Consider the following 12523-nt stretch of genomic DNA (forward strand, 5'->3'; position numbering starts at 1 on the left):
ATGTTGCAAGGACGTTCTGTGTTAGCTGGGTTGATCAGACATACAAGTTAATAAAATAATTTTGTTGAATCATTTTATTCAAAGTTTTTAATGGACCTCAGTATTATTCACATATATGCTCCAAATAAAGTTGTCATTGTTATTATTAAAGTAACTAGAAATACAACACTAGAAATCACATTTTATAAAACTAACGTGAAAGAAATCCCGGAAACAAACACAAACACACACACACACACACACACACACACACACACACACACACACACACACACACACACACACACACACACACACACACACACACACACACACACACACTAATCTAAATAGGCCGATTCTATTCGCAAAGAGAGAGAGAGAGAGAGAGAGAGAGAGAGAGAGAGAGAGAGAGAGAGAGAGAGAGAGAGAGAGAGAGAGAGAGAGAGAGAGAGACAGAGTGTCGGTGACTTTATAATCATGCCAAAAGAACAAAATGTTCACGGTCCTCGTGCTCATGAATGCGCGCGGAGTTCCATTCACTAATCACCTTCCAAAGTGTATCGTATTATCTCTTTCCAATGTCGTGGACGTCACGGGACGACAAAGAGAGATTTTAAAGGGATCAAACACGTGTCTGTTTTACATGAACAACATACACAAAGTTTATCTTCGATCTTCAAACTCAGTCGGCGGTTGCCATGGCTGCAAGTTCACGCGAGGCTGTTCGAAAGGGAAGTGACGACACTGGCTGTTGTTGGGACACGTGACTGGAGCTGCACTGATCTGTTTTGACAAGCAGCAGCAGGGAGGCAGACTGGAAGCATCACGACGAGGAGGACTTACTGTTCCGTTCTAAAATATCAAAATATTACTTCTTTCCCAAGTCTCTGCCCTATTTTTTAAAGCGACGAGATGAATATTCACGAAAAGGCGTCGTGAAAGGAAACACGGTTATATGTTTGAAAAGTTTTAATGAAGACCACAAAAGAAGTGAGTACAGGTGGAGTTTGTACCGTTAAGTAAATGGCGACGGGTGGAAAGTTAGTCGTGTCCGACTGATACCGTCGGGAGTATTATACCGTGAATATGTCGTTGGTGGGTTTTGGCGTAGCCGAGCCGTCGCTACCTGCGCTAGGTTGGGGGTTGGGATGTTCGGTCGTCGTCCACAGTGGAACCGTTGAGTAACATTGTGGTGTTACTTGGCTAATGTGTTTGCTGCCACAGCTGAGTTAGCAAGCCTCGTTATTTGACGTCGTCAGAGACTGAAATGCTCCTTCGACCCAACTATGGTTCAGGTGGTGGAATTTACGAGCAGCCAGCTTGCTAGTTAAATCGACAAATCGATTACTCGCTAGCAAGCAGACTGACAGCACCGTTTACCGTACGGCACCGGTCCTGGAAGCTGTCTTTGTGTAGCCACTCGGAGGTTCGGCTGCGACTGATGGAAGCGTACAGTGGCATGCTAACAAAGCAGCGCTTTGTTGTTGGATAGGGGGCAGCTGGCACCAACAGTCAGGCTTCACAGCTGACATCGCTGCTTAGCTAATACAACAGGACAGTGAAATCCTCCTCACCCAGGTCCACCCTGTGCTGCTGTCAAGCCTAGGAGTAACAGAGAGAGTAGGACACAGAAGCTTGAGAGAGATCCCTGATGACCCTGGACAACATGAAGCCGGAGCGAGGTATGTGAAACGCACAGAACAATCCAAGTTGGGCTTCTCTGGCTTTACCATTCCCCTTTCCCCTATGAGAGAGTTGAATTACATGACAGCTGGTTGTCTTGGCCTGGTTATGTGGATTAATAAAGTTTGACTCAGATAAATTAGGGCATGCATGTGTGGAAAGTGTTCAAGGGTACTGCAGGTGCCAGTATGGTATTGACAGTTTTGAGAGATTCACTATCAGTAAAGCATGATTTCTGTAACATCTGTAAAATCTGTGCAAGTGATTTCATCAGCTGCCTATTTAGAAGTGTCCATATGATTGCTCACTGTTATTGTTTACATTCTGTTTTTCTGGTGTGAACTCGAATTGATATTTCGAAATGTCCATACTATTGATTGCTGTTATTGTTTGCATTCTGTTTTTCTGGTGTGCGTTGCCTGGTAGGCAAACCATTTCTGGTAGTGGTATGTCAGAGTAGACCTTCATTTTAGAATAGATTTATTTGGCAATAAAAGTACATGTACATAAAATACAAAAAAATAACCATTTCCTAGTATACCGTAAGAAGGCATTCTTTTCTATTGCAGTCAGTTGTTGGTGTCATTTAGCAACATTTTCCTACCTGCCTTTACTTGTGTTTTCTGTGCATATTATGGTTGGGTATCGAGAACCGGTTCTTTTCGGCTATCGTTAAGCAATGATTCGATCCACCGATATCAATAGACTTTTTACTTAACGATTCCCTTATCGGTCCTTCAGAGCAGCTGTTGTTTTTGAGGGTGTTTGTCAGGAAAATGATCATTTCTCTACATTGATTACTGACCCTGCAGCGGCTCTGTAATCAACCGTTTCTGCAGCGTGACTCCAGTTTGAAGTGTGAACCAATTAAACAATGCTTCGATCTGCTGGCTCGTTAGTTCTTTGAATCTTATCAATACCCATCCCTAGTGCGTCTGTAGGGCCAAAATTAAGTTTTGAAGTGATGATACTCTGTGGAATGATTACCTTAGCTACAAAGTTAGGCACTTTCTATTCTGTTTGCTTGAAATTAGTATGACTGCTAATTGTGTTTTTTTTTTAATCTTTGGACACCGATGATCGACAAAGATATGGGGAACAGGTCAAAGTATTGATGGCATCAGGAACGCTCTTATAGCTTTGGATCTATGACAGCAACTCTGCAGCCATGTGCTTGGTATGACCATTTTCCCTAGATGGATTCAGTGTCTGCCTTAGTGGATGCCATCTGCGCTCTGGGACAGTTCTGTGGTGTGAATGCGGCATCAGTGCATGCACTTGACTGGACTTGCTGGTCTGCACAGCATACAAATGTAAAAAATTCCAGAATTGTGCCCAGGCCATGGCATAATTGTCCCAGTATGAGAGACGTAAGTGTGCAAAGCCGTCATCAGGATCTGGAATTATTGTTCAGTTTTCCAGATTTTTTGTGTACTTCAGAGAAACTAAACCCTAGACCATTTAAAAGAAAGTCATTTGCAAGATTGCTATGCAACTGACACATCAGTTTAAAGCAGAGGTCTCCAACAGGTTCCAGAAAGGGCCAAGAGGGTGCAGGTTTTCTGTGCAACCACCCACCCCAGCAGGTGATTTCACTGATTAACTGATTCCACCTGATCAAAGTGATGTTAATTAGTTGCAGACTCTGCGCCAACTCTGTAATCACCCATTTCTGCAGCGTGACTCCACTTTGAAGCGTGAACCAATGAAGCAATGCTTCGATCCTCTGGCTCATTGGTTCTTTGATTCGCCGCTCTTCAGAAGCGGCAAGTCTGCTTCTTAACCCCTCTCAACGGCATTAAAATATGTTAATCGTGAGTCACTTTTGTGTGGATTAAAGTCAGTAACTGGGACTCTTGTCTTGTTGCAGTCAAGAAACGAGAATCGTCTTCCGTTCCATTAACCCAGCTCCAAATGCTGCACGGCTCTCTGCTGAGACAGAGTCTGGTCGGGATTAATAACTTCAAAACGAATTGCTGCTTTAAATAAAATGACACTACAGATTTTGTTTATTTCTATTTATGTTCAGAGATCAAGGATCCACCATGTAGATTTTATTATGTCTAGAGTTTAAGGATCCAGTGACCAATTTCATATTTATTTACTTTAATGGCCCAGTCACATGGCACTTAAAGAAGGGCAACGAAGCCCTGACGAAACAAGAAATCTGGACTTTCGTTGACATCGTTTAACCTTCGCACAGCTGTGTTCCTGCAGCTGGCACTTCGTCAGGATTTTTAAACTGTTGAAAAATTTGAATGAAGGGCAACGAAAACCTCAGTTCGTCTGTGTTTAGTTTTGCTGTTGTTCGTAATGTTTTTTAATTGTTTTAGTTTTTGTAATGTTATTGTTTAATTTGACTTTGTTGGAGCAGCTGAATGTTTTCACACAGTGCAGAAGCCGGTTTGTGAGTGCTGAGGCTGCTGCTGCGTTCATTACAGGAAATTACAGGGCAAACTCAGCCTGTTTGCTTGGATTTTTTTTTTCATCTGTGTGGCGGGTCAGCTTCAATGAGCTCAGGCACCTTACGTAGGCCAGAATTAATCTTTTGTGTGGATATACTCTTGCGCGTCTCCAGTTGGTGCAGAATGCTGCTGCTCGTCTTTTGACAAACACTTCTAGACGTGAGCATATTGCGCCCATCCTATACTCACTCCACTGGCTTCCAGTTCGTTTTAGAATTGATTTAAAAATTTTAATGTTTGTTTTTAAAGCTATTTATGGCCTTGCACCTCCCTACTTGTCTGAAATTTTAACTTTGCGCACCTACAGTAGGACGTTAAGGGCGTCTGGCCAGCTTTACTTAGATGTTCCAAGGTCAAGATATAAACGCTGGGGTGATCATGCTTTCGCGGTAGCTGGCCCCAGACTGTGGAATGAGCTACCTCTTGAGTTACGTACTATTCACACTGAAAGCATCAGAAGCGTCAAAAATTGGTCTAAAAAGCATTATTTTCAATGAGATGCATTGCTTTTTAGACGCGTCAGAAGCGTCGTTTTAGCTCGGCTTTTGATGCGACGCTTCTGACGGGAGCGCGCATTGCCGCTTGTCGGCAGGCTGACGCGGTCAAAGTTCAATCCAATCCAACTTTCGACGCGCTGAGCCGTGACGTAGCTTCACGCTGTCCAGTAGGAATGACGCGTCGGGCCAAAACACGGAAGACTAGTGGCAGAAACCACTGATCTATACAAAACGGATCGGTGCAGAACCACCGATCTGTACAAAACGGATCAGTGCAGAAACCACTGATTGTACAAAATGGATCGGTGCAGAAACCATTGATCTGTACAAAACGGATTGGTGCAGAAACCACTGATCTGTACAAAAACAGGAGCGTGTCACAGGCCTTCTCATTTATAGAGCAGTTTTCTGAAGAAAAATCCTTGGAAATGTTTTTTTGTTGTTGTTGTTTGTTACCTCAGAATTTCTGATTACTATTACAAAAAGTTTAGAACACTTGTAATTAGGGCTGTCACGATTAAGAATTTCTGGAGATGATTAATTGTCAGACAAATAATTACGATTGACGAATATATTGTCTATTTTTTTTCTTTTTTTTCCCTTCTTTATATTCTACTATTGTAGTATAATTACACAACTCTGGAAGAACGTTTGGCTTCTGTGAGTGGAGAAACTGGGAATGGTGCAACATTTATATTTTTATCTTCATTTTACATACAGTCGCAACTTTTTCTGAATTGTGGTTGTTTGTTGCATTTCTGAAATTGTTTCTCCTCATCAGTCACGTTTTGTGCTTAAACACTGCATTAAGCCCATATTGAACAAATAAATACCTTTGGAAAGTAACAGCTGTTAAAGTTCAGAGTTCTCACCTGCTTTTTGTGATCTGTGCATCTGAACATCACCACAGCTTCTCCATGTCAGGGTTTTTTTTTTTTTTTGTGGCTCAGTTCATTCATATATTCTCATTTTTTAAATATGTTTTTAAAGATATTTGACTGTTTATTTCATCTCATGATCTCATAAATTCAGCATACGATGCGCACATGGTGTGAACAGGACGGTAACGGCAGAATCACACCTTTAGAGAAAGTTCAGAGAGAAGTAAAGGCAGCTTCACATTTTCGTTTTAACATGTTCACTCGGGTTAAAATCCTCTCTCTGCTCCGCGCTCACTGCGCACTGAACGTGTCGCGCCTGCATTCAGGAATCTCCCTCACCCACCCCCTCCCTCGCAGTCTGCAGCCTGTTAACTCCGCGCGCGCGCGCACACAGAGGCACAGACACAGACACACACCCCGACAGCTCCGCATTTTAGACGGCTTTTGAAGAAGATGGCACTGTTTTAATCGACCGTCAGCCTCCTTGTTATTGTCCCGCCTTAAGACGAGAGTGAGGCTGCAGCACAATGACGTCAGATTCGGAGTCGTTTTATGCTTTGTGGATAAAATAAATAATTCACGGTAATCGCGAATATGAAAAATAATCACGAATATGAAAAATAATCGCGATTGACGAATATTGTAATAATTGTGACAGCCCTACTTGTAATTAAAATAGCTAAATAAATCAATAAATGGTTCTATAGAAACCTTTCATCTGTAAATTAAAACCACCTGTTATTTCAGATTAGATCATTTCTTAACATAAGGAACCTTGGACATTTGTTTTTAGACAAATACAATAATACGGAAACTTGTACATTTTTAGAAGTGTGGTAGATTATTTATATCTCATTTCAACCAGAAAAACAGACACTGTAAATAAATACAAATACAAATGTTTTTTATTATAAATGCAACAGGAAATAATTTAACAGTGACTGCAGTGTGATTGTAAAGTAGGATTTCTGTGACATAAACCTCATGATGATTTTTTTTTATGGTCATTTCAACTTGTAATTTTGCCAAAATATGTAATTGCCTTTAATATTGTTATCAGGACAGAGTCATTTCTAAAAATATGAATTTGAGTGCAATAAATGGAGAGCTTCTATCTGTGCAAATGTCTTTGGACTTTGATTCATGGACATTTTTAATGATCCGTTCAGTTATTGTTAAAATATAAAATGAAACAGCTTTTTAAAAAATAATAAAATAGTTGCTGTTGAAAGAGCCTTTTATTTAGAAGCAGGTGATGTTAATGCTGGATTCTCAGGACCAGATGAAGGTCTCTTCTGCAGCTTTGAACTCTGGTGGTGTTGCTGAAGACACTTTTGTCCTATTTTGAAGAGCAGAGATGTTTTCTTTCGGCTGGACTTCATAGTGTTCAGCTCATCAATGGAAGTTTGGTTGTGTGCACAGCAAATGTTCCTGATTGGGACAAATAAAAATATTAAGAAACATTAAACAGTTTATATATATAAAAAAGAAAAAAAAAAAAACGATGGAAAAAAAACGCCCGAAAAAAGTTATTTAAAGTTGAGCTTTTGTGGTCTCTGGAAAAAAAAGTTGTAGCTTTATTTGGTAAAAATAAAAAAGACTGAACCATTTACAGATTAAAGCATTCACTCAGATCAACTGTACTAAAAGTCTAAGCTAACGTTAGCCGATCATTAAACCTTCACAGCAGTTCAGTAAACAGTTTACATTATTCTCACCTCGATAAAGCTGCAGAGCTAAACTCTGTTGGGCAAACTGGGACTTCGCATATATCCAAAAAGTGGGAGATTTCGGACTGAGTGGGTTTGCTCCATCACCCCGGCTGCCTGCCTCGGTCTGCCCAGTGATGATGCCTGAAGGCCAGCTTCTCCGTGCGAGTCGGCCCGCTGTCGCGGTTCGATCGATATCCCACCAAGTCGTCAGTCCTCCTTTGGTCGGCGTCACTCCGAAAAGTAGCTGGAAAAAAGCTTCTCCCAGCAGGGTGATGGGAGAATCTTTCTACTGCTGTTTTTTAAAGCTTTTTTTGTGGTTTAGGCGACCCAAATTCAAGATGGCGATCGGTGAACTTTTTTCAGGTTGTGGAAAAAGCCAGAGTGTGACGTGGCAGTCTCCGCCCCCTTGCCGCTTCTGAAGCGAATCATCTGATGTCACACGTCAGACGCGACGGATTGGAAGGCATTGACTGGTTGGCCTGACGTACTCAGTGTGAAAGGCCCATTAAGATGTAGAAAGTAACTAGTACATTAGTTGGACTAGCTTTTAATTACTGATGCTTTGTGAAACTTGATACTTTGATCTTTCATTACATTTCAGAAGGAGCTGTTGTCCTTTCACTCTTTTTGCCAGCTGTAGTTACTTACTTTTACACAAGGCCAAAAAATGGCCATCGGGTAATACGAAGACTTTGCGTCCATCCGCCTGTTTGTCTGGCTGTCCGTAGCATAAGTCCAGTCCTATTCCAGGGTCTTCAAATTCACAAGGAATATTCTTGGGACACAAACCTTGGACAAGTTCAAAGATGGGTAACCTTGACATATTCTAAGGGTTCAAAAGGTCACATCCTGTCTACACACTTTTTCATTGATTACATGCTCATATGGCCGAGGGTATTTTAGCATTTGTTATAAGTTAAGAATACTGTAACATGTAAAATTATGTGCTCATAAAGTAACATGTTGCTAGAGTCAGCTCGCTGGCCTGATGTTAGAAATATGTAAGTTTTAAACTTCAGTTTAAAAAAAAAACACAAAAAACCCAACTTGTGTTGTTTTTGATGGCTGAACACAAGGCACTGGGATTAAATTAGTCGCCGATGATTTTGATATATAAATACATACATAATTATGACTAGTCGACTAATTGTGGTAGCCCTAGTCTGCACACAGAAAGGGTTAACTTAGTACAGAACAAACGTCCTGTTTTTCACCCATGCACAGATAGTCAAAACACAAATCTGGTACGGGGGTAATACCAGTACACGACACAGGACAGGCTGCATGTGAACGTGAATGCAGCCTGTGGAAAAACAGCTGTAGAATACAGTTTTTCTGCAAAAGCCACATTGATAAATCTCATGTTCACCTGATTGATCAAAACTCTGATTGAACCAGAATAGACATTTTTTTTTTTAATTGTTAAACTTGATTCACTTAAAATGCATGTCCTTTCTCATCTGCAAGTTGATCATCCAGTGGATTAACACACAGTGACGTGTTTAAAAATCACACAAATACACTGCTTCAATTTAAATAGGCAGTAAGTTTATTTCGGATGATCCGCACAGACCTTCTTTTAAAAAAAAAAAAAAAAAAGTCTTTATTTTAGTTAGTGAGCCACTTTCCAAAAGTTGTAGCTTCACAGGTACATTGACTAGCTTCTTACAACCCTCTTCTTCTCAGTTTTTATTTGTGGAACTTCCATGAAACGCTTCCACAGTGGAGGTGTTACAGCACCAAATACAGTCCTAGCATATGTACTACTACAGTGTTTCAGATCAGACAGGAGTCTCCATGGAATATGATATTTGCAGGTGACATTGTGATCTGTAGCGAGCAGGTTGAGTCTAGCCTGGAGATGTGACGCTACACACTGGAAAGAAGGGGAATGAAAGTCAGTAGGAGCAAGCTTGAGTACGTGTGTGAATGAAAGAGAACCTAGTGAATAGTGCAGTTGCAAGCAATAGACAATGCGCACTAATGTCACACATAACATGAGGTTATGTTTACACATCTTTAATGGACGGCAAGTGCTATGTTTACACATCTTTAATGGACGGCAAGTGCTGTGTACACCACAGCATGGCTGATGCCAGATCGTTGGTGGATGACCAAGTTATTTTGTCTGATATAGCAGAAGTGCTCAATCCTGAACATCAAGAGATATTTAGAGAAAATACAGACAATCATTGTTGATCCCTACAATATGTCCCTCGAGACTTTCGGCAGTTTTATTGATTCTCAGCAGAAACCAGACGTGCGGTATGAAGACATTGTCAACTACTTTATCAGTATTCCATCACCCTACACAGGAGAAGCCCTGAAGGCATATAAAAGCTTGGATGCCTACAGCTTCTTCGCGGCTGGATGGGTGCAGAATGTGGTCATACTCCAAGGCTGAAATTCTGGCTACTCACCTGATAACAAAGATTTGCTGCATAGTCAGGAATACTGAGTCGGGTGCCAAGCCTCTCTCCTCATGGCAGCCATCCACTTTTTACACCGCTCTTTATCAGCGGGGAAAATTAAAAAAAAATGTAGGCTACCCCGGAGCGCTTCTTCTGACTGCTCGTGCAATCGTATGCACAGCACTGAAACACCATGTTGATATAATTTGTATAGACAGTTGTAAATAACGCAAAAAGCACAACTGACAAACATAAAGTTCAATCACTTGCCGTCCATGCCATGTGAAAGTTGCCATCCAGTATGGCTGGGTAAACACACATCACATGATCTGTGACATCACCTGCACAATATCTATTTTAAATACTTTGGGTCAACTATCCAAAGTAATGGAGAGTGTGGTAGAATGCAGGCAGGGTAGAGAAAGGTGACAGGAGTGATTTGTGACTGAAGAATATCTGCAAGAGTGAAGGAGAGAGGCTGCAAGACAGTAATGAGACCAGCTAGGGGAGGTGATGGTTTAGTGGTTAAGGTGTTGGGCTTGAGTCCAGAAGATCATGGGTTCAACTCCCCGCCTGACTGGAAAATCAGTAAAGGCCCTTGGGTAAGGCCTTTAATCCCCTATTGCTCCCAGTGTGTAGTGAGCGCCTTGTATGACCTTGTATCGGGGTGAATGTGAGGTATAATTGGAAAAGATGGAAAAGCGCTATATAAATGCAGTCCATTTAGCTATGTTGTACAGCTTAGACATGGTAGCACTAACAAAAAGAAAGTTAGTGGAGCACAACAGTAACAATCGTTCATTTCTGGAAACAAACAACAAAATTGGCACACATACTCCTTAGACATTACTCTTTTGAAAAAACAACTGGCCCCTTGAATTTTCAGTAGGCAGCCAGGCAGGGGTCAATTGAAGAATTACACAGAGGTCAAAATTAAAAGATACTCCTATCATATTGAAAACTATACCACACTAGCTGAGTTACCCGTTCTACGCACGGGTAATAGAGAAGAATTTTAGCCATGTCACATATGCTTTCAACCTAAGAGCCTCAGTGTCCTCCCCCTTGGTGCACGTAGTCACCATATCAAGTTTGGTGTGGATTGCTTAATTACTGTGGCTGTGCATAGCGAACACATGCACACACAGATGGTCAGCTTTATATATTAGATTAGATTATTTGTCTGATCACAAATACTCCAAAAAAGTATAGTTTGGACTATCTGTGACTGAATGTTATGGAGTTGTGGGGTAAAACAGCAAGAATTGTGACAAATGTCAATTTCAGTTTGTACAGGGGTCAAAAGTTAAAGTTTTTGTAGTTTTGGTAAAAAAGTGGTGCAATTTATTGGTTAATAGGGTTAACAAAAGGAATAGTTTGCACCATGTGTCATGCTTAGTTTTCATGTTACGGGGTAACGTATGTCACATGTTCTAAAATACAATGGAAGGCGGCATTGTTTGACCTTTACTTTGCAGACCAAGCATTCAAAACAGTCAAAACTGTTTATTAAAGAGGCAGAGCTGGAGTTAGCAGAGCTGAAGATGTTGCGATTCTCTTTGGGAGTGACGATGATAGACAAGATTAGGAATGAACATATCAGAGGGACAGCTCTGACGTAACCTGCTATAGACCAGGTTAAATTTGCAGCCTGTGTTACCATGCTGATTTAGCCAGGTTACAAGAGAGTCATGTTCGTGTTCCTGAAAATTGTGACTTTAAAGTTAACCTCACTGATCCACTAATTTCAATTCTTCGTACACTCCTGTGAATTCCTTTTGACTGCTGTGGCAGATGGTAAATGATGAGGAGAGAAACAATAACTTTGGTGCTTTAATTACAAGTACAGTAACTTGAGACTGTACATGGGACTGACCAATAAATTTAACTACCTTGCAAAGCTTTGATGATGATGTCTCATTCTTGTCAGTGTTCTCCCCAGAATTTTTTTTATTATAGCAGTGCTGTTGGAAACTATCACCCGAAGCAGTGCACAACATGTTCACTTGGGGTCCCATCCTACCTTGTGTCCTGACGTCCTAAGACAAAAATGAAAATTGTCTGCAGGGGTGGTGGCCAAATGGTTAATGCGCTTGGTTTCAGTTCAGAAGGTTCCAGGTTCAAATCCCACCCCTGCCACATTTCTGCATGTAATGTGGAGTTGCGTCAGGAAGGGCTTCTGGTGTAAAACTTGTGCCAATTCAACATGCAGATCCACCTTGGATTTGCTGTGGCGACCCCGAATGCAAAAGAAGGGAGCAGCCGAAGGGACTTAACTTACCGTATTTTCTGCACCATAAGGCGCACCGGATTATAAGGCGCGCCCTCAATTGGCGGGTACTTAACCCTTACAAAAGGCGCACCGCATTATAAGGCGCGGCCTCAATTAGCGGGTACTTAACCCTGACAAAAGGTGCACGCTAAAACATATAGTCTACAAAAAAAACAAAAGGTCACGGAAGCAAAACGGTGAGTTTATTTGAACTTTTTAACAACTTTGAACTACCGGTATTCAACAATATGGTACTCACATTATTTTTTATTATGGTTCTGTCACAAATCCATCGAAGTCCTCATCTTCTGTGTCTGAATTGAACAGCTGAGCAATTTCTCCGTCAAACACACCAGGTTCCTGCTCATCTTCCCTCTCATCATCGCTGTCGTTTTTGCCTTCAGCCGAATGGTGACTGTAGAAATGCTTCTCCTGGCTGTTCTTTGTTCAATGACCCATTGCTCGAGTTGGTCTTCTAGCTGTGGCCACCTCGCTTTGTTTCCGTGGAAACTCCATTTGGTCTTTTTAACTTGGCGCAGTTCATTTTCTTGTTTCCTCTCGCAGCTGCTCTATTCCCATGAACAACTGCGTAACTGATAGCCTGCAGTTTGACTTGTGCC

At 41.4% G+C, this 12523-nt stretch overlaps 1 protein-coding gene across 1 annotated transcript in view; it reads left to right on the plus strand.

Moving 5' to 3' along the window:
• Nucleotides 1-785: 785 nt before the first annotated feature.
• The window catches only part of fam214a (family with sequence similarity 214 member A), a 142343-nt gene continuing 130605 nt past the window's right edge, over nt 786-12523 (plus strand). The window contains exon 1 of the mRNA XM_034186815.1: nt 786-1664. Coding sequence (XP_034042706.1) covers nt 1634-1664 — 31 coding nt within the window. The 5' untranslated portion in view covers nt 786-1633. The remainder of the gene's footprint in view (nt 1665-12523) is intronic.

The sequence above is a fragment of the Thalassophryne amazonica genome, chromosome 2, assembly GCF_902500255.1.
Source record: "Thalassophryne amazonica chromosome 2, fThaAma1.1, whole genome shotgun sequence".
In the NCBI taxonomy this organism is placed as follows: Eukaryota; Metazoa; Chordata; class Actinopteri; order Batrachoidiformes; family Batrachoididae; genus Thalassophryne; species Thalassophryne amazonica.